This window comes from Uloborus diversus, chromosome 8 (genome assembly GCF_026930045.1).
Source record: "Uloborus diversus isolate 005 chromosome 8, Udiv.v.3.1, whole genome shotgun sequence".
In the NCBI taxonomy this organism is placed as follows: Eukaryota; Metazoa; Arthropoda; class Arachnida; order Araneae; family Uloboridae; genus Uloborus; species Uloborus diversus.
Window position 1 is genome coordinate 47,262,845 of NC_072738.1, and position 24,021 is coordinate 47,286,865.

Consider the following 24,021-nt stretch of genomic DNA (forward strand, 5'->3'; position numbering starts at 1 on the left):
CAATAAACTACAGTAGGAAATGTTCTTTGCGTGAAAGCGAAAAACATTGTATGCTTCTTCATCGGCATACTTTACAAAATGTTGCAAAACTATTGTCTTTAAATAAACATTGCTTCTGAGTAACACAGATCACTGTAGCTAATAGTGCTACATGCGAAATCTATAAATAAGGTAAAACACCAGTAGTAGCCACTTCTTCAGTACTGCCTTCCTAAGCCTAATGGACGTATCTCATTTTTTTTTGCATTTGCACTTTTTCGTTGCTAAGGAATGTTTGAGAGGGAATCCGTCTTTTTCCTAAGCTTAAAGGCCGTATCTCAATTATAAACTGTCAAAAATCACTAGCACACTTTCACGTATCTCAAAATATTATTTCCTAGGCTAAGAAGCAGTATCTCAATTTCCATAGTGTAAACGTTCGTAGTTAAAGTTTTGCGTTAGAAGTGTGTGCGAAATTCAATTTTACGAAATGTCGATTTGCCGAAAATTACTCTCTTGAGATAAGCCCATTAGGCTTAGGAGCAGGGTTGGTGAACGCCAGATTGTACCCAATTGGGTTGGACCCAATGGGTTTCTTGAAATAAAAAAAAAACATTTAAAAAACCCCATTATTTACCCCACTATTGGGTTTTTTAAAATTTTTTGAAACGTTTTTTAAAAAATTAATTAATTTAAATACTTTCACAATTGAAACTTTTTTTTATTTGTTCTTCACCATAGACAATGGACATAAAAAATGAATTTTGAACTTTAATAGTATTTCTTAACTCTTAACGGCATTAAAAAATACTTTAAAGATTTTAACTACATATATTTCACTTTTTTCTTTAAGCGGTAAATAAATAACTCAAATTATCTTGACTAAATCCTGTCAAGTCGATTTTCTAAATATTTGTAGATTGTACAGATGAAACTACTCTAGCTAAAACGCTTTCATGTTTATTATTTTCTGCAAACCAACACGTCAAAAATCTCGAATAAACAAGATACATTTTTTTTAGAAATTAACAGGTTTTACAATCGGTCGGACAGAAAATAGAATAGGAAGTACAGTATTTTCATTATCTTACGAAACAGTTTAATATTTATTTCTCTGTACACAGACATTGAAAAACAGGCAACATAAAATTCAAAGAAATGTGTTGATTAAGCTGGAATTCTGTAAATAGGGATTTAAACTACTTGAGGTTCTACAGTAGTTTTGCATAACAAAATTAAATACAATAAAGTAAAATACAAAAAAAAGTAGTACTAATTAAAAACGAACAAACGAACAATAGATTTTATCACTCGAGAAGTAACTTTGCCTTAATTGTTGTTAATCATGGAAACTAAAATATCTGAAACTTCACCATTCTTGGGTTTCGTCGTCTTTTATACTTTTCTTCAGAAAACGCTGAATTTTCCAGCTTTTTTTTTACCTCAAGACAATTTTTGTGCCTTGCCCATATACTTACACTACAATATGCTACAACTACCCCTCATTTTCCCTAGAAAAGTTTTAAAAAAACCACATTTCTTTTAAAAAACCGAGCTTTAGTTGTTTTTTTTTGCGTTTTATTTAAAAAAAAACAAAAAACCCTGGATCTATGGACTTTTTTAAAAAAAACCCGGGTTTTTGCCAACCCTGCTTAGGAGGGCAGAATAGAGGCCACTTCAAGGTTTGAAACGCACTAAGGCGATTCTCGAAAAAATGTCCCGTGCGTAACGTTAAGGTTTTTATTTTTATCAAGTATCTGTTAATCAATTCTGGGATTAACTGTCATGCTTTGATAGTATGTTAAAGCATGCATTATTCCTAAACAGCCTTATTTTTTGAAGGGAAGGATTGGCTGGAAAAGAAAAAACCTTAGCGTTACGCACGGGACATTTTTTCGAGAATCGCCCACTAGTGGCCACAGTGAAGTACATTTTTAAACTGTAGGTCTACAATATTAAACTTAAAGCTCAATGAGCGTTTTATACCCCAAAGCTTTCTAAGTCTTCCCAATTTTTAAAAATGCCAAAATTTCAATTTGTTCAATTTTTATAATTTTTTTTTCAAACCTCAAATTTGATCCAGCAGTGGCTAGATCAAAATCTAAAAATTTTAGTAGTGGCCATCTGACATTCTCCCATTCGAAGTATTTACATTACTTACTTGAAATTCAAATAACTGATGAATAAAATTTATTTAATATGATAGTTACATTACGTTCCAACAAAAAATCACATTATTATTGTTCATGTCTTTCCTCAAAGTACAAAAGTAAAGTTGAAGTGGCCACTACTGAAGCACTGGCCACTACTGGTGTTTTACCTTATGTGGAAAACTTATTAAAATAAAAGCAAAATAGCACGATTACTTACATTATAATTATCAAATATCTCTTAAATACTCTCTAGTAAAATATTCGAAAAGATTACTTAAAAAAATTTAATGTTTATACAATGCCTTAAAAAAGAAAAAAAAAAGGAAAAGATAAATCTCTAATATCCTTTAATATTTTTATCAAAAAAGGTGTTAAAGAAAGTTAGTAGCAATTCCTTTTTCATGAAACAAATCGTGAAAGCAGACACCACGCTGCTTAATGTTTTATGTATTACTTTTTCATTTGCTTTTATGCGTTGATTTCCAATAAAAAGAATAACACTTTAAAAAATTATTTAACTTTTGCAACCCCTTCATTAGTGGGTGCTTGAAATTTAATGAAAGATACTTTTGCAAAATTAAACTTATGTATTTATTCATTTAAGAAAAACAGTAATGAAAATTAAAATAAAAAACATTTTTGCAAGCAAAGCAACTTAAGCAAAAGAGTTTTTTTACTTTTTTAAAACATCGTTCGAAGGTTTAAAAAAATGATATTAACTATACAAACAGTAATAGGTCAGTAATTCCCAGTGTTTCAGGGTTTTCCCCTTTTTTTATCTTCTAAAAAGCTAAGTATTTCTCATGTAGCATTTAAGAGGACTATAATGAAAAGAATTTGTTAATTGCTAAATTGAATCCACTTATTCTTTATAAATGTTAAAGTAACGAACTTAATCTTTCTTTATGTCTAACTGAATTCCGTTCAAGATCAAGACCATTTGACCTGTTTACCTGAAAGTGGTTTCAAAATTAGTGTGGAACCGGTTAGTGTGCGCCTTAAAAAGAACCCTTGCTTTTTTTCTTTTTACATTCGATACATTTTTTTCTCTCTTTCAGTTCTTATTTTAGGCACTTTAAAATGAGTCCGCTTTTTAAAAGAGGAATGATGTTTGCAAGTCCTTGCACTTTAACACAGAGATTATATATCGTGAAATATGTGATATCTGAAACAAGTACGATAATTATAACTTCTATACCTTGAATACTTTGTCCTGATGGGCTACTTTGTCCCACATTTTGGAAATTGTTTCATCTTTCTTAGCAATTTTGTTACTATTTCTTAGGTATGGAAACTTTTTTACATATCTAGAAAACTCTTAATTTAGTTTTTTAATAGCTACAGCTTTTTTTTCTCTCAAAGTGTTATTACCCTTTTCAAGTGTTTTTTGTTTGGACCAATGTTACTTTTGCCCAAGGTTCCCTATTAAAAATCATTGCATAACTAACTGGAGCCAATGAAAGACTGGTGTTCAAACAAAAACCAATTTATTCAAATGGAAAACACATTATATTAAGTTTAAGTCACATATACTAGTTTTAAGGAACATCATTTTTTTTCAACAACAATTTCCTAAACATTCAAACAAATTTCCTAAAATTTTAAGAAATAGATGCAACTAGGTCATTTTCTTCTGAACCTCCTACAACTTCCAATTCCTTTTCATCTTCCGTAGTAAAAACCGTGTAACTGTGGCCAGATGAATTGGGACTGCAATCAATCTCTTCATCTGTTGATGAAAGTTCCCAATTTTTCTCGTGTTTTTCTAGTTTAAGATTTAATGTTTGGCTTTTTGTCCTTACAAATTCCCTCTGACGGATTTTTTTATTGTGAAAAATTTTAATAAAAACTTAAGCGGGAATGAGAAGTACAAATGTACTACTACATAAGGTATTAAACAATTTTCATAAATGTAACTTAACAAATTTAACAACACACAAATTAAAAACACGAAACTTAACAAATTCGTAGTAGAGGTAGAACTGCTTCTACATGCAAATTTTTCGGAAGTTATAAAATCACATGTTAGCGCAAAAAACACAAAACCACTTATATTGCTCCTGGAGGAGGGTTATAGAACTGCTTGGTATACATAATTGAGTGCTTGGAGTCGCTCTCTAACGCATACTATCGAAAATAATTTAAAAATTCGAACCTGAATGTTCAGAGAGCACATGTAGTCTTTTTCTTTGTTTGAGCCAAAGAAGGACCCTAGGATCCTAGTGACATACCAATTTAAAAACAAGGTCAACAAAGTTTAAGAATACTTATAAAAATGTGTTTTGGATGTAAAAAGATGCATTTCTTTTCGTTGTCATGTTCATGAAATGAAAAAAAAAAAAAAAAAGAAGCGTCATTTATATTTAAAAGCACTGAAAAAAGAAAAGAAAAAAAAAACAGGCACTATGTTCACAATAATACACTTTTGCAGTGCTAAAATTTCCACTTGATTGAATCCCTTTTATATTGATTTTTTAAACTATTGTGTTTTAATTCGGGAATCGAAACTCTATCGTGGTCTACTACTTGCGCTCATGAAATTTGGCCATGTTTCGTTCAGTACTTCGCAGGCTAGAGGCTCAAAATACCTTACGTTGTTATAACCACCCTGACTTTAATGAATATTAAAGATTTTCAATCTCAAAGACCAGAAAAAAGCTAGCTTCAAGTGAAACGTACCCTTAATATTTTTGAATGAAAATTTAAGTAAGAATATTCAGAAAAAATATAGCTCTCACAGAGATAAAAAACACTTTTACAGAAATATTTACATTACTAAAAATAATCATTTTTAAAACCGATATTTTTATTTTTGAAGAAATAAAAAAACCTGGTAAAAAAACAAGTAGGAACTGAAAAGCTACCTCTCCTGAAGCAGAAATAAGTCTTTTAACACAAAATAAACAATGAATTATTTTCATTTATTTTTTTCATCCAGCTCACGGCATTTTTTTGAACATACAAAATTAGAGAAAATCTTGAAAGTTAATCTGGATTTTGTTGTTCTGAGACGAAAGAAAAATATTTACTAAGCAGCAGCAAATTTATTTTTGAGCCTTCATTCGCTGCTTTTTGTTTTTCTGCTGCACTGGGAATTTTCTTGGAAGAGAAAAACAAAATAAATGCGGTTTAAAATTTCACTTTGTTTTTGACAATATGCAGTTGACTAAATATAAACTATTTTACTTTTACAGCAGCAAATTTGCCTTTTTAAATGTATTTAAAATATAACTGATGTTGAAGTAAGGAAACGTTACAATCGGACATTGTTTTACTTTGAAGAATTCTTATTTCGTCTAGAAAATTATAATGTACCTGAAAAAATCTCGCTACGACACGGTTCCTTAAACTTCAAGCCAGCGGACCTTTTCATAGACCTATATTCAGAGCGGACCCCCGTCATTGAAAAAATATACAGTGCGGGTCCCTATCGTTTGATTAAAATAGATACCTGTAGCTTATAGTTAATTGAGCTTGATTGAATTAACCATGGTGCATTTATTTGGTTTTATCTAGTCTATCTTTACTGTAAACGTTAGTATATATAGCCCAATTATATATTTTTTCATGTTAAAATTATTTCTAACATTAAATTAAAAATTTAAAAAAAAAACCCGACTGGGACGCAAATGTAGAATTAAGAAGAAAAATCGAAAATCCTTTTAAATCATTGTACTATTAAAAATCAATTACAAGTATTTTATTTGTTGACAAATAGAAACTGGCAGCAGATAAAAAATTTCAATCGTTGCTTTTAATTTCCTTGTCGGCCAACAATGAATTCGGTTATCAATCGCGTAAATAAAGGTTTAGCCGTATATTCAAAATCTGCTTTAAAAAAAAACCCTTATAAATTTGAATTCTATGTAACATGAAAGTTTTAAACACATTCTATCAGACGTAGAAAAATACTCTTTATTTTGGTACTAAATTTTAAAAATTTTAAATTTGTTTTCACTGCAAAAATCGCAAAAAAACTTTTTAGAGTTCTTTAATTAATATCTTCGTCAATTATTGTCTCCGAAGACGCAACCTAGCTAAGAACACTTTCGATCAACTCTCCTTTCGAATTAAATTTTCTTTTTCAAAATCAGTCCTTCCGTTTACGCACTGGAGTGCCACAGACAGATGTACATACACACAGATACACAGACGACTCAAACTTATAAGTGTCGGGGGTTAAAAATGAGCCCGATTATTTCTTCTTAAAGATATTATTTCCTATAAATTCTTTGCAGCTGCTACATACTCCCTGTTAATCAAACTTCTTAATGTCTATTGTTATTGCTTTTATTGTAATGCTAACGAACAAATAAAAATACTTTTGTGATGAAGAGCTGTTAAAAAATACTTCTGCAACTTTTCTTCCTTCTATGGTCTCGAAAGACCAATTTTTCGCCAAGTATAATTACGTATTAAATACTGGAAAATCGTCCGTCAAAGATTGACGGGTGAAAATCGCTTCTCTTCTTCTACATTTTAACGAAGCAACTGCCCGTTTAGTGATTTTTTGATAGTTGAAATTTTAACCCTAACTCCTGTGGATTAACCCTAAACTCCAGTAGGTAGCATTCATTGTTGACCATTCTTTCCTTTCTTCATTCCCCTAAAATGAAACAGTATTGCCAGTATAACAGTTAAGTGACCGGATCGAGTTCAGCCTTGCTTTCTTAATATAGCCTTTTCCTGCATGTTAAACATTACCAAAACACATTATCAAATTATCATGCCGTGGCGCGAGTTTCATTGTTGAAACACGTACGTTACTCGATCATTGGCTATTATTTATATGACGATGCAGTAGTAAAACATTTTTGCCTTTTGATAATAGAAATTTTCATTTAAAGCATTGAAGAAATGTATTTTAGCGCGTGTCATATAAACAATGAATTTTACAGCAAACTTTTTAGTGCTCAAAATTTAAATCTCTTTTTTAAATTTAATTTTTTTCTTCTTTTAAACAGACTATACAAAACTGAAAAAAGTTGAAATTATATCGAAAAAGGAAAATTTCTTTGATCAAAAAAGGAAAGCTTAGAGCTAAAATTAACTGTATTGTAACATCTGTCTTCATTCTCTTTCAAAGAAAACAAAAGAGAACCAAAATCAGATATCTACTAAGACAAAACATAAGCGAAAGTCTTTCGTAGCCAAAGAAACGAAGGATGTTTCCGTTTAATTTTCTTATAACAGAACGAAAACTTAAGGTTCTGAATTTCATGACATTCCTTATTTTCCTAAATTAAAAATAAAGAAATATGTTTAGGTCGGTGACTCCATTTAATGTAAAGAAGATATAAATTTTACCGTTGAAACATTTTTTTACTCATGGTTCTAAGTGTATCATTATTTTAGAGAGTTCCTTAATCTCTAGGGGAGGGTGGCCCAAAGCGGGTAGGTCGCCTAGTGCGGGAAGGTCTTCGTATGCCCTCCTATGGTGTGTAGTGTAAGCGGCAATGCACACGTAAGTCATGTTTACATAAACACCTCCGAGTTTTAATCAGTCCCAGTGAAGCAGCAGTGAAGCGGCATGACGCAACGAGGCTTAAAATTAAAAAAAGAGATATATTTAAAAAAAATGAAGTGTTGTAATTTGTGATTAGTCAAAGATCAGCGCAATTTTTTGATTGTCAATAATATAACGTTATTCCGACACCAACCACCTACAAACTACGATAGTTATTTTGTTTGTTTCCTTTTTAAATTTAAGGTTATAATTATTGAAAAAAAAGTGCCTTCGGGCAAAGAGCGTATAGAATTTAATCATATATATTTGATTATAATGTCTTGCCTCATGTGCTGACTTAGATTTTCTATTTCAATAGGATAAGTATAACTTTAAAAAGTTATTTTTTAGGATGGCAATTAATTAGTATATTAATTTAATCAATTAGTTCTTTATGTTTTATAAACAAATATGCTGACTTTAAATTGAGTAGGTACAACTTTTTTATATACTTTTTTATAATGGCAGGTAGCTCGTCAATTATTTTTTTTACTTATAACTTCATATTTGATTGGCAATAGTACCGAATTACAATTAGTTAATCTTAACTGGTAGGACAGAGCGGGTTTTTCAAACGTTTGTAAAGTTTGATAATAAAAAAATATTGGGTTTGAAATAATAAAAAAATCACTTTTTATTTCGAAGTTCAAGAACCCTGCTATTAAATAAAACCGAAATTGTTGCGATAAAAATCCAAAAACTAGAATTTTTAAGCGTTCCTCTAAAACCTATTTGCTTTTGGGCCACCCTCCCCTGTATAAACATTGTTAGAAAATTCCAAAACTTCACAGTTTATTTCCGAGCAACTTCCGTGTTTTCCACAGGTTTTCATCAATTTCCTGAAGCAATTAAGTATATTTGCGTAAAAGATTTCTGAATTGCTACAACTGAAAAACATTACCATTGTTTAATATTATCTTAGCTTTGTAAAAATATATTCAGCTCCATTATTACCTGTTTCGTCTTCAGCTCAACTACGGCCATTCAAGATTGACTGAGCAACAAACAAGTGCTTAATGCAGTCTCTATACATAATAGTTATGCAAGAATTGCAGGCAGATATACTGTTCGGTATTTGCAGTTGATTTGTCAGTTTCGGCCATAATGCTTCAGGAGCTCTCCTGGTAAATGAGGAAAGAGCCAATTTATTACTGCTACAATTATCAATAATTTTTCTCTGATGATTTAGAGGAACATGACTGGAGTTTATTGGAAAGACTTCTGAATGCTTCAGAAAGCTTCCAGGAAGTTTACTGACTTTTAGCGGGAAACTTTCCTTTTTTTTAACTATACGCATAAAAGAAGATACCTGTAAATATACAGGCCCCTTTTAGTTTATTTTTTTTTAACCGCGGGCGAGGCCGTGCGGGTACCGCCAGTTATTTATAAAACACCGTTAGTTTTTAAAAATGTAATCATATTGTATTTTTTTGATCAATAATTTTCTTTATGATTTTTGTCTAGTATATTTTATTAATTTACTAGTGATACCCTCACGCTTTGCTCGCCGTGGTCGTCATTTGGTTCGCCTGTATATTTACAAATAATGGATGATGAATTTCTCGCCAATTTGCTATGCTTATTTGCTCGCCCATGGTCACATCTGGTAGTTTTCGCGTCCACGTTATGGTAATTTGATAGTCCACGTTATGTTGATTTGTTCGTCCACGTTATGATAATATGCTCGGTAAAAATTTCTTAAAACTAGAATAAGAAAAGAACAAAATCGAATTTTTAAATAATCGCTTCAAGGTGTTCACCTCTATGCTGCAAACTAATTTTGTGCCAAATTTCATGAAAATCGGCCAAACAGTCTAGGCGCGTAAATTAATAATTAAAACATTTATATAGTTTATATATTGAAATATATTTTATTACCTCAACGTTAATTGGTATTTTATTTATGAATATTTTTAATATAATTTCCTACTCACAAACAACAATTTCTCTTAAAATATAGTATATATATAAGTATGCATTTTTCACTACTTCGCCGACAAAGACAAACAACTGATACCCTCGACAAAAGAAGAAATTCGATTTTATTGACTCTGAAGTACTCTTAAAGCTGAGATTTATTCAGTTTCTCTTACAATGGGAAACAAAAAACAACATTAAGAAAATATTAAAGCCATAACAACAATTTTAATTTTTCTTTTGGGATCAAATAAGAAAGCATCGGTTGCCTCGGGGTTTTATGAATCTGCCTTTGAAACAAGAATCTGTAAGAATCGATAATGATGAAATGAAAGAAAGTGGCACAACACGCCCGCTTTAGAATGACTTTTTCGCTTCTTTTCGAAACATACAGCACAGTTAATTAGTGGTTATTTTTTTAAGGAAGAGAACTGGAAGCAATATTCGATAAACGGATGGCGAATAAAGTTGAAAGAATCGCCTGTATATTACTAGCAGCAAGTGACGCGAGCATAATAATGTATATTTCAGATTTTTTTTTTAAATTTATTTTTTGTCAGTTAATCTACAATAAAACTAAAAGTTTGATGTTGTGGTTTAAAAAAAATATTTACATTGGCTTTAACTAAAATATAGAGCATTTTAAGCAGTGATTTAGTTATAGAATAAATTTAAGTAGATACATTTTTAACGAATATACAAGTACATCTTCTGTGTTGAAAATCTTATTTAGTTGTAGAATAAATTAAGTAGATACATTTTTAACGGCTATACACGTGCATCTTATATGTTTCAAATTTGTAATTTCAAGCTGTGATTTAGTTATAGCATAAATTTAGATAGAGATATTTTTAACGTTTGTACACTTGCATCGCATGTGTTAAAAATCCGATTTTAAGTTTTAGTAATGTGTAGAAAATCTGTGACATTAAGCTGGGATTTAGTTATAGAATAAATTTAAGTAGATATATTTTTAACTTCTGTACATATGCAATTCATGCGTTGGAAATTTAAAATGCTCCTCAAAAATTTAGTCAAGCGTGTTTTTGCGCCTTATGTTTTCAATAACAATTTAGCATGGTTGAAAAATATACTTTTGAAAAGATTATGTTTGAATATCTTGTTATTTTTTTCAATACAAATGTCAAACATTCTAAGTGTTGAAAAATCAAAACCAAACAAATCACTTGTTTGCTTTTCATCTTCCATTTCTACATTAAAAAAAATTATATTTAAATGATCATATGAATGTTTTCATATATTTCACTTTTAAATATGAAGTTCCTTCTTCTGAAAAAATCTCACGGAAAATTTTACCATCTTTGGGGAAAAAAAATCTTATCTGTAACTCTGCTTTTACTTCATTTTAAACTAAGCATTTCATAAACATACAATTTCAAAGAATTCTCATTTGAAATTTCTCATGAGCAGCCGATTGTTAAGTGTCAATTAAATTATGTAGAACCATTAACATCTGCCAAAATCTCCTATTAAGGTTTCGTAGCTGTCGCAGTTGGCTTAACTTCAAAGCTATATTCTTCTATCTACCAATCTATCTAATATTTATACTGTTCATGCATCTTTAATTATTTCTCTCAAGTGCAGGTAAGTTAAAAAATTTAAGAATAAACACACTGGTTTTGCTTGGCAAATTTGCTTGATTTTTCTTCAATAAATTTCTTATGAACAAATTTGCATACCCAACAGTTGTATGATGTGACGTTATGAGACAGCCTTCTAGTGATTAAAAAGTAATTATCCAAACAATTTTATTCAGATTTAATGAGAAATTGTGAGTAGAAAAATAATTTAATAAGTGGATTAATAAAAAAATAACAACAATTAAATATATAAAATAAAAAGTATTTATGAATTGATAATATTCTCCTATATGAAGTCATGGAAGGTGCATCAATATTTATAAACATTTAGATTATAATATAAATCAAAGTTTTTCGTGTCTGAAAATGCGATAGAAAATTAAATTGACTTAATAACTAACTTCAATTAAGGCAAAAAAAAAAAAAAAAACACAATTTTTAATTATACGCTTTCGGCCACGATGATAAATTTAATATTTTCAACTTTCAAAAAAAAAAAAAATAAAAAAATATTAGATAAATGCATTTATATGTGAAAATGAGCACAAGACATTCAGCGTTTTTTGCTGCTTAAATCATTTTAACTTCTGCTTTGTGTCTTAAAAACTGCAAAAACGTCAGGAATTAACGCATGAAGTTGTTTTCAAAAGCCCTTCAGAAGAAGTGCGTTTTTTTGGATTTAAAAAAAAAATTTTTTTGCAAGAACACATTGTATAACTTTTAAGAAAACTGCATTTTACGAAGAGTTTGCTTAAGATTTTAAAGCAATTCCATGCACGGTTCATCCTTTAGAAGTTAGAATGGTACTTGGGATTTCAAAAAAAGTTACTACGGGAGAACTTTACTCTTTTATGCAATGCATAAATGGAAAGAGAAAAAGGAATACACTAAAATGGATTCAAGAGAATACTTTCTTACTTTTAAAATATGATATTTTTTGTAAACTTTGCTGTTTTCCTCCAAGTGCTCAGTTTTCCTTTAAAAATGTTAAAAGTATTTAGTTTAATTCTTAGAAAAGGAAGTTTTTTTAGGTTGTTAAACCATTTTAATGCAGCCTAATTTTTTTAACTTATCAGAAAAGCAAACACAATTTTTTTCAATATATTGAATTAAAAAAATCGCAGATTAGATTATAATTTTCAAACTTGTTTTTCATCACGGTCCAATTATCAAAAAAAAAAAAAAAAAAAAATGCCGAGTACTAAAAGTACGAGAGTAAAAGAATTTCAATTGGCGAAGTGATTGATTCATCTTAGTTATTTTTTGTAAAGGTATCAGACGATATTAATTTTAAATGAGGCATATTTTTAATAAATCAGTTTCATTTGAGTTAAACGACACAATATTTTTACTTTCCTCTCTACCGAAGAAAGTATTGGATTCGTGCAAATTTTCGAATTTCGAATTTTAACGGGATTTAAACATTTTGAGGTGTGCTGAGTCCATTTCGACCATTTTTGAAAAATGTCTGTCTGTCTGTGTGTCCGTGTGTGTGTGACTAGTTTTTTGTGGCCGCTCTTCAGCAAAAACTACCTCATGAAATCGAACGAAATTTGGTAAACATATGTGCCCCTATGTGAACTTGTGCCATCGTCAATTGTGACCGCTATATCTCAAGAAATAATGAACGTAATCAAACAAAAATTTATCGACAAGTAGCCTTTAGAGGGTATAAGAAATTATTGTACTTTGGCGTCAGCAGCTGAAAAGGGGGTGGCGCAATCCAACGTTCTTTTTTTTTCATTGTGAGTGCCATATCTCAAGAAGTAATGCTACGTTCTGGATGAAATTTGGAATAAATATGAATCCATATGTAAACAGGCGTTGGTTAAATTTTGGCGCCAATCGCTCCATGAAGGCCTGACTTTTTTTTTTATTTGTGTGAATAAAAATAGCTTTATAATTGCAACAATAAGAAAGATAAATCGTAATAGACTGTCGTCTGCGTATATCTCGTGATTTTAATTGCATGGAAATGATCAGAAATATTATCTCAATGATTTAAAATTTTTAACTGCTGCCCATCTTTCGTTTCAATCAAACGTTTTAAGAACTTTTCTTGGCACAATTATTTAAAATCACTGCATTTATTATCTGAACATGTAACTTCGACAGTTATTTCAATATTTATACTATTTATCAATAACTGCAACAAAGACCTTTAACTTTTTACCTACCCCGATTTTTAAATATATTTAAATATTCATAGGTGGCAAGATATTATTTAATTGAGCAGTTGAACATACATTTACATTCTCCATATATGCAACTCTATTCATGTTCTAAGATGGCTCAAAGTCTATAAACTAGATTTGTCCTTTTGGATATTAAAAAAAATCTCTTATGTCGATGATGTGGATTCAACAAAAATTGAGAAAGAAATGTGTGATGTTCTATCCTGTACAATAATAGAAAAAAAAAAAAAAACCCCCACAGGTCTGGCCCTAACGCAGCAAACACTTCTTACTGGAGGGATGAGGAAATCTTAGTTCTTGTTACTTGTACATATTTTAACCTTCATGGATTAGCAATGTGGCTTTAAACTAAGTGTTGTGGGAGTGGTTTAAATACAACCCACCCTACCATTCACTTGGAATCTTCAATATCTCGCTCATTCATTGATATGAGTGGCGGACATTTTAAAAATATTTGTATAGAAACATAAATGTTGAAACCGTTTCAATGTACTTCTTTTACTTTTCCAAAAATTGAGGTTTTGTCATTCGGTGTGCTAAAATGAAATAAGTAAATTTTACAATTGAAATACATTACAAATATGAATGAGGTGTAACCTTATATATATTACTAGAAATTTGTATTGCTTGGGAGCATTACTAATTGCGAAGTGCACCGCATATTCAATCGTAGAAACTAATTTGGGATGGAATGGAAATTTCTGTTTTTACTGAAGTACTAGAAAAAAGGGCCTTGGTAGAGATCACTGCTTTTTTTAATACCTGAGTCAGGTAATTTCACATAATTGTAAGCTAATTAAAGCGGTTTTTCTTTACCACACTAAGAAACAAAAATGAATTCGAGCAGTATGTGTTAAGAACTATTCATATTCGAAAGTACATCACATGAAATGTTTTTCCGCGCATGGAGCAAAAATGGGGTCGATTCCAAAATTTTAAAAGTATTTTTTTCTGAAAGAACATGCTTAAAAACATAAGATCTAACCATTTTTTAAATAATTTTTTAATTAATTATTTAATATAAAAAAAAAACTTAAATCGGTGCGCTTTCATTGTTTACATTGTTTGCCACTGACATCACAAATGATGAAATGCCATTCTGTGTTGCCATTCACAGAGCAAAATATTTAATTCTCAGCTTTACTCACGTGTATTGGCAACGATATGGTTGATAGCAAGCGTAGAGCGCAATTTTAATTCGCTTCTTGATTATCACAACGCAGAAACAAAAAAAAAAAAAAAAAAAAAAATGTGCCAAAGAGCATCATTTGTGACGTCATCAAGACCACGCCTTGTTTGCAAAATCAGACATTTAAAAAACTTTATTAAAAAATAACTGTTGGAAAAATGAAAGATTTTTCTGGGACCATGTTATTATTATTATTTTTTTGCTTATTCTATCAATTTCAGTGACTAAACAGCGACCTTTGACTGAAGGAAACAACCCGATTTTCAACAAAAAAAAAAAGGATTCTCCTGATATACAATATCATTCTAAATTAGAAACTAACACTACAAAACACGGCTTTGCTTCTCCATTTCTCAAGAATCACATCTCGACTCATATTTTTTAGTTCTCAAATTCTGTTCTTTTCGCGTCAAGTTAAAAAATATTTCCATTTGAATTTTAAATGTGGAATGCTTTTTCACAGAAATCTTTTATTTAAGCACATCTATTTTTGCGCATACTTTTTTCGCGACGAAAACTTCCCCAGAGGTTTAAAGAACACTTTGCTTTTCTGCATATTCCAAAATTTCTCGTTTTGAATGAGGCAGAAAAGTTTTTGATCTAACCATCTAACCTTTTCTAGGGAAACCATAAATCTTGCATACTGGTCCATTATATATGCTTTAGGCACTGGTTTAGGCTTAGCTTAACTGTAGGGAAAAAACTAAATTCTACATTGAAATGAGAGTTTTAGCTGGTATATAATCCATTTTCTGGTGAATTTTGATTCATTAAAAAGCCGTCCTGTTGTAAATTTCAGAAAGAAGTTTTCTTGATAAAGTAAAGTTAGAAATACATGAAATACATCGCCAGCTCAGTCAATTCCAGCCGAGGACTGCATTTTCGTGCTTATTAGCACTCATCAGCCCGGCATAGAAGTGACTGAGCTGGAGGTGGAAAACCTCTTAAAGAAGCCTAGAGTGCCAAACAAACTGGTAGCTAATACAGAATTAGCACTGGCCAGACGAGTGACCGACACAATGGTTCGGTTCAACTCGAATATTGAAGACAAGGCAATTATATTCAGTAAGTTACCGCACTGGGGCGGTAACTTGCTGAATAAAGTAAAGTTAGTATTGCAATCTCAAAAATTTAATTTTTCATTCAAATTTCAACATAAAGTTCTTTTGTACGATATCTTACATTTATTTCGGCTAGGTTATTTATGGCACGTTCGTACATACAGATATAGAGTGACAATAAATAGCTTAGACACACATAATACACCATAACTTTAATGCTAATGAAAATATTAAGACGAACTTCAAAATGAATATGAGTATTATTTCGTCTAATATATTTACAAATTTTCAAAGAGAGAGTTCCTTTAGTATTAATACAAAGCTTTAAACGTGTCACAAAGTGTTCGGCTCTGGACCGCAATTCTTTTCCTGATATTTTTCCCATCCCTTGCATAGAGATTTCTTTAGGGACGCCAAAGCTTTAGGAAGTTTAGCACATACCTTTGTCTTCACGATAGATCAAACAGAATAATCTATTGGGTTCAATTCTGGGGAATACGTTGACCATTCTAGAGCTCCAACGAAGTCCGAAAAATGTGTCTTGCACCAATCTTGAGCGCCTTTAGCTCTGAGTGCAGGTGTGGAATCCTGTTGCAAGGTCCATCTTTTGTTTCCAAAGAACTTTTGCGACCAAGGTAAGACAACATCTTCCAAAATGCGTTTGCGATATGTTTCTTGACTAATTTTATCCCCTGATCAACAAAAAAAAAAAAGAAAAAAAAAAGATTTTTTTCCCACTAGCACATATCCCACCCGAAATCATTAGATTGGGGTCGTTGAAGCAGTTCAACCGTGCAAGAAGTAGCTACTTTGAAAATTTGTAAGTATATTAGACGAAATAATTTATTCATATTTATTTTGAAAATTGGTCGTAATATTTTCATTAGCCTTAAAGTTATGGTGTATTATATGTGTCTAAGTCATTTCTTGTCATCCTGTACAAGAGGTCTTGCAATTCCGTTAGGGATTTGGAAAGTTTATAAAAACAAAAATATTACCAATACAGCGACAACTTTGACTTTACTGGAGAACGAAACTTTGCAAGTTTCTTTTCCTCAAATGTTCGATGGTGTGAACCTGTCGTGAAACAGCAGCTATCAAGTCTAAGGTCAAATTTTTGTGTCATTCGTTGTAACATGTCCCGAACAATGGCGGAAAGAACAATTGTGATCCTGTGGCTAAAATATCGTAAATCACGTAGCATATGATGCACTAACACATGATCTTTGATTTAACCTTTAAAAAAATTGCTTGGAGTTTGGTCCGCAGACCACGGTGGCTCTGAAAGGAGACGGTTTTCTTCATAAGAACCTCGTCCAATGCATCGATCCAGATACTCGTTATTGAGGAAATTGGCCAACGGCTGTCATTAATTTGTAGGATCCCCTACCAGTGTTGGAAAATGAACGACTATTGAATGTGACATGCTGCTGCGAGTGATACAATAATTAGACTTCAACCTTAATATTTTCTGGAAGTTTCATGCACCAGGCATGAAACTTTCGTTTAATTTGTGGTATTTTTGCAACAAAACTTGTAAGGTTTCTCTCTCTCCTAAAGTCAATGTTGTTGAAGCGAGTGATACAAAAGTTAGAATTAAGACTTAATATCTTCCGCAGAACGAAAGTTTCCCTTATCGAGCATTTTTGAAACAAAACTTGTGCTTTGCATTCAATCTTTGAGTTGAACCGCACCATCGTTGAGGTCACTCGTTTGGTTAGTTAATTTTACACTAGCTAGCTGTTTGTCTCTCTTGGCTCCTTTAAGAGGTTTTCCGCCTCCAGCTCAGTTACTTCCTATTCTGGGCTGATGAGTGCTAAAAAGCACGAAACTGCAGTCCTCAGATGGAATAACTGAACTGGGGGTGTATTTTGTGTATTTCTGCTTTAGCCCTCGCTTTCGGCGGTAATTTATTGCAAAAAACTTGTAGGGTTTGTTTCTTCAGTTTCGTCAACATTGTTTGCTGTATCGGTACTATTTTTGTTTCAAAAAGCCTTCCAAATCCCGGAGGGAATTTTGTCTCACCCTTTATGGTCCAACATATAGATAACCGGAATAATTTTTACCATTCCCAAGTTGATTATAATGAGTTTTGTCGTTACGTTTGTATGTACAAATTTATCTCGCATACCTCGAAAATGATGAACCGTAGAAGGTTAATAATTTGCATGTAGGATCTGTATAGAATGTAATTGCACACCTCAGTTTTTAATTTTAATTGGATGTTCTGAAAAGGATGTTTAAAATTTATTGCTGATAACCATTGGAAAGTTCAATGCTAACTCAATACAACTCATAAACTAATGTTTAAGGCGTAAAAAAAAGATTGAGATTCTGAATTCATCATATTAGCGAGATCCCTATTGAAGCAAAGCTAAACATCGTCAATCTTTCTGTTATGAATTAATTTAAAAGCTCTCTTTTCTGAATCGATTCGCATAAACTGTGAGTTGTAAGAATTGAAGATCTTCTGTTCACTCTTAGAGACTCTTGTAATTTTTGTTAGCTTTACGTGTTTAAAGATTAATTGCTTTGATGTAGTTTCAGAGAAAGACGATAACAAAGCATCAATTTTCTTTAAATGTGAGAGTTTTTTTTCTAAAAACATCCATACTTAAAAGGTGTGAAAACGAATTCATACAAAAAAAAATAAAAAAAATCGAAGACGTAGTTTTTTCAACTTATGTGTGTGATTACGCCCGTGCATTTCCATTTGACTGTTAAAAATCTAGATTTAATGTATCTACAAGAAAGTCATGTGGCGTCCTCATCAGATTTTTTGAAAACATTCTGTTTGCAGCTGTTTTACACTTTTTTTTTCCACATTTCAAAAAAAAAAAAAAAAAACTATTTAATGTAGACCGGGGCACGCTTACGCGGATTTTTTTCAATGAATTTTCTAATTTTTATGTTTTAACTTTTATTAAAAATTTTAGTCAAAATTGGTGCATACAGTTGTTGTTCAACTTCTGTTTTTAACCGTTAAAAAAATATTTTTGTGTCCAAGTCAGTTGCGTAAAATTTCCCGGACACGGGGCACGTTTACGCATATTTATTTGGACACCTAAAGTGGTTCTATTAGTGTTTTAAACATAATTTCTTAACATCGCTAAAAAAAAAAGCAAATTTATTACAGATTGAATAGTGTATAAAGTAAAAGCTGAAAAGGTATGAATTCAGCACTACATGATTGTAAGCAATAACATACGAATGTTTAACTCAATTAAAAATTAAATGATGATTTTCAAAACTAAACAGTCCAAAAATGCTAAAAGGATTTGAGGATTTGGGACAGTTTGGAGCGGAAAAACTGTCAGGGGCACATTTAAGTAAGACACAGTAAGAACGTGCGTATAAAATTGCTCCGACGTTCAACGCGTAAACTTGCCCCGTCGACAAGTTTGCATTTATTTTTAACGTTAAAAAAAAGAAAAAAAAAACAATTCAGTTCATACAAGTATAATATTTTTTTTTTAAAGGATAAAATTCTGCTAATTTTTATATATTTGTTCTTTCTTAACTAAGTATTATTTATTCACAATAAGCTTCAAAACGTTAAAGACAAAATTTACTCGACCTGGTAGGAAACAGATTATTTTTTCTGCCAGCGAGACCGAAACTCGACTGATGCTCAAAAACTTGTGAGAATATTTGCTAGGGCGCAGCATCAATCAGTTGTGGCTGTTGACTCTCCAGTTATAATTCGTTATGAAAAAAGACACTGCTTAAACATGCCCCATGCGTAAATGTGCCCCAGTCTACCCTACTACATTAATTATTCCCACAAATATAACCGTATACATATTATTACATCAATACTCAAACATAATTTCACAACTTTTACAACGTTTTGCTATATTGCGGTACACCCTCACTGCACAAAAATTATATTACAGTCGACTGTCGATATCTTGAAGTAGTTGGGACCAATAAAAATATTCGACATAGCCAAAGTTTGAGACACTGATAATAAACTTTTACTTCCCTTTTTAGTCAATCTTAACAGTAATTAAACAAAAACGCTCGCAGATACTTAGATAGGAGAGAAAACTTGCATTATTTTCTCAAAAAAATACAAAAGTGATATTAAAAGTAAAACTTGAAGTACATAAGAAAAGATAATAATACAAATAAAATTTTTTATTTCTTACATCAAATTTACTAAATATTGCTTATGTTTGCTTGTTTATTTATTTATTTATTTTTTGACTTGATATTTCTCTTATGTAGAAAAGTATTAATTTCAGACATGGCATTGAATATATCCTTTGGAATTTTCCCCTGACTTTAAATCAAACGATGAATAATTAATTGACACTTGCATTTGTTGGAAAATCATTGTGACCTGTCAATTAAGCACCAGTATTCAAAGCCCTAACAAAAAAAAGTAGATGGTAAAAATATCAGCTAGAATTTTCTTAATTATTTTGCAGTAAAGTTGGTTTCACTACTGGAAATCAGGACAATAAATGTTAAGAGATGGCTGTCTAAAACTTCGAGATAAGCAGAATGGAATTCGAGTTAACGAAAAAAATCCACTGTAGAACATTTACACAAGTTTAGGACCATCCAAAAACTTCGACATAAGCGGAAATTCAAGTTAAGCGAAGTCGAAATATCGTATTTAATGCTGATGCCTTTTTTTACAAATCGTCTCTTTGTTCTTTTATTTGTAAGTTAAATATATTTTAATAATCCCAAAAATATAATTTTATTTAATCCTTACATGTGTATGATTATGCAACATAATTAACTGATTTATTTAAAATTATGTAATTCCAAACCTTTTAAAATCAATTCCTTAGCACCGACAAAAAAATAAAAATAAAATAAAATAACTCACAGCAAAATGTTTAATACACGAGTCATAGTATAAGAATGTAGCAAAAAACCCATAGAGATTGATTACTCAAATGTTTAGACGAAATGGAAACTAAAATGACATTCATATTTTTAGTTATTTTTAGCTAGTCTTTATTTATAATCTTCGACAAGTACATGTTTTAATTTAATGGGGAGTAATTTTATTGCACATCCCCTTAAAAAATAAATAAACACGATAACTATATTCTTTTTCAGATTCAAAAAAATGCTTGTTTGAATTGAAAGTATTGCTTTTGGAAGATGTATTAACTATCAGTAAAATTTATTTACGAAAACATTAGGGTAAATGCTTAAAAAATAAATATACAGCAGAAAAATTTGAATCACTTTTTAAATGTCAAAAAAGTGCAACAAAATCAGAAAATACAAAATCAAGTATAAATTTATCTCCTTCTCCAAAATTCTTTTCAATCAATTCCCCTTGTATTTTTGCTCTTAAAAAGTTTACTGAGGTGTTTAATGGTTTCTTTTGTTTTTTATTACTTCGATTTCTTGAACAAACACTTTCAAAGGAAAAGAAATGTTTGCTTCAGTATCACGAAAAGCTTGTTAGAACCTTTATACCTTTTAGCAAAGCTCTTGGGCAAACGTGGTAGATATTTTTCCAGAAAACGAAAGCTTTTTTATATGTGAAGAAAAAACATATACTTTGCGCTATTTTCAAGGAAAAATAGAGAATTATATGATACATGAACCTTTCATTGTTTTTCGATATAACTGTAAATAAAACCACCCTATATTTACTGTCACTGCCTGTATAAACAGTCGATTTTGGTTGTAATGGCGTGGTAGAACCCGGGGCCAGGGACGAGTACAAGGGGAGAGTCATGCGGGTCATGTCGTCTGGGGTCTAGACCTAAGACAATAATGTCCTTCCACATTGTGTTCAAACATTTCACAAATAAAATCCTTATTAAATTTATCAATTATTTTTGCAGGTAAATATTTGAAATGCAATTTCGTTTCATTGCTTCATAAATTGATTGGTAACGTTCGTGCCCGATTAAGTGCTTTATTCCTATTTGATTTAGTAATTTTTTTTTAGATAGCAAGTTATAATGTGCATTGCAGCGGAATAAACAAATCTTACCCGTATGTTGAACTAACTTTTAAAAAAGTTTTATGCGAATAGTTTTTGTAGTACTCCTGGTATAGCAAAAACCATTTTATAGGATTTGCCCACCAATTCGAAATTTTGGATTGAACCTTGTTTTAATTAGATATTGTTATAGTTTCCGATTGTTACGTCTCACAAACATTTGTTGAGAATTAGAGTAAAGTGCTACTTTTACAAATATAGCGAGATAATAGTTAAATTTACTAATGGACGCAGGCATTCACTTGTGTACGTGCGCGCCTTTTTAGTTCTGGGAAGATATAGACGATATTCAACTAAGTCAGGTTCTAACACAGCCAGAATTTACCGTCTGGATGATGAGGGTTTCGGCATAACAGTCCTTATTTGGATATAAACTGCAGTTTTAGGATTGAAAATATGTGTTAAAATCAAGGATTGTGTTTAATTGACCCCCAATCCCCTCGCAGCACCTTTAGCGTCAGGTATTACATAGATAACGTAAAGGGAGGCTACTTGAGCCTCCAGGACGCCAGGGGCTACTTAAACCCATGAGAAAATTGTTTAAAATCCGCCCCGGTCCTATAAAACTCAGAGGCTGGGGCATGAAAAAAAGTTTCTGCTGTTCCAGCCTTATTCTAATTGAGGTTATGATTGCAAGTTGTCTAAACAAGTTGTTTTTAGTGTCTGCAAACTTTCTCATGTAAGTTCATGGAAACATCTGATATCATCAAGGTAAAGACTGTTTTATATTTGCATTATGTTTCTTAATAAAATAAGTGTTTTAAAATTATATCTATATAGTTAGAACAGTAACTATAATATAAGTTAGTAAAAGTGCAGTGGTTGCCTTAACATGGCACTACTTTCACTCAGCATTCAAGCAGCTCCAGACCACATTTCATCACTAAATATGTTAAGTAAGGTTTGTAATCTTCTTAATAAAGAAGTTAGTTACTATTTATACCATTTATTTGCAGATCTAGGAATAAAAATGGTCCTAAAGTAAAAGATAACCCCTTGAAGTGGGAAATAATGCGGATCATTAAGAGGAAAAATTACATTTGTGTCCAGATTCAATTAGTTTCGGAGAAATGTCTTAGAGAGTGGCATTCATCCAATTTTGACTTAAGTACACCAAACCTAAAAAAGAAAATTAAAAGATCGTTCACAAAACAAGCCTGGGCATCCTGTATTATTTAGTTGCGAGGAAGAGCAGGCATTAAATAATATCAGAGAAAATAAACCCACCCAAGCCATTCAAGAGGGGAGCTTTCATTGGTTCTAATTTGTAAATATTGAACATTTAAATTGGTTTTAGCTATAGTTTGATCATATTTCTATTTGAGAAATCATGTTTGCCTAAAAATACGTTTTTATATATACGTTATACGTTGATTATATATACATTTATATAAATAATTTGTAATTTATATAAATAGTTTGCTCACTAGAACTTACGTTTTGAGTTTTCTTTCAAAATCATTTTTTCTTCTTGATATCACCATCTGTTTTAGTTTTTTCTAATTGATTTGCTGAGTTGGACCAAGGAGCCCCAGCGCGTCGCTACTTAAACCCAATTTTTAAAATAGAAAAAAAAATATATACATAAAAGGTTAAATTTGTTGCTTAAAAAAAGCTTAAGGTTGTAGCAGAACGTCTGAAAAGTGGTAAAAACAAGGTTGTTGGTGCACATTATGGGTTCAATCAAACAGTCAGTGTAAAACTCGAAAAAAAAAAACAAAAAACAAAAATGAAATTTCGTGTTTAGGAAACCCCCGCTAACGTTACCATAACTGTTATTACCGATGATATCGCTCATTGTGTCAACTTTTGAGGTGCTGTTAAAAAATACTTAATCATGCTAGCGCCATATTTATCCCTTTGGATACTGTATTTCGGAGGAAAATCTTTTTGAGGTAAGGATCCAAATATAAACAAGATAGGAGAAGGTCGCCATCAATTGGCCACATATTAGTTTAAAATATTTTTAGAAAGTAGTTCACGGCAACATGCTTTTTCAGCAGACTTCTTGTTTTTATTGAATCTATGGATGGTCACGTGAAAATAATGACCTTTAAGATTCCAAAGGCGCCAAATTTGGCTTCAAAAGTAAGTTGTCAAAAATCATGCCTCTTCAATTTCTCAGCAAGCCAACATGATTATAAGTAAGTATGCCCTTATTACTATGTGAGGAGCAGAATGTAATAGCCGTAATAGGTAGTTCTTGTACCGTCGAGTGAAGAAGTATCATAGTTGAAAGAGTAACAGCTTTTCAAATATTTATATTTGCATAAGTTTTCATAATACTTTGAGAAAGATAATCGCTGTTTTTGAATAACTCATTCATTAAGAGCCAAGAAAATTCACATCTTAAACCATACAAATGTTAAAAAAAAACAATATTTCTAATGGTTTCAGCTTAAAAATTAATATATGATAACGGTTAAAATATTATCGG

The 24,021-nt window shown here is 31.2% G+C and overlaps 1 protein-coding gene across 1 annotated transcript in view; it reads right to left on the reverse strand.

Moving 5' to 3' along the window:
• Positions 1-3,733: 3,733 nt before the first annotated feature.
• LOC129228348 (zinc finger BED domain-containing protein 5-like) overlaps positions 3,734-24,021 on the reverse strand; it is a 44,857-nt gene continuing 24,569 nt past the window's right edge. Inside the window, exon 2 of the mRNA XM_054863026.1 lies at positions 3,734-3,943. Coding sequence (XP_054719001.1) covers positions 3,734-3,943 — 210 coding nt within the window. The remainder of the gene's footprint in view (positions 3,944-24,021) is intronic.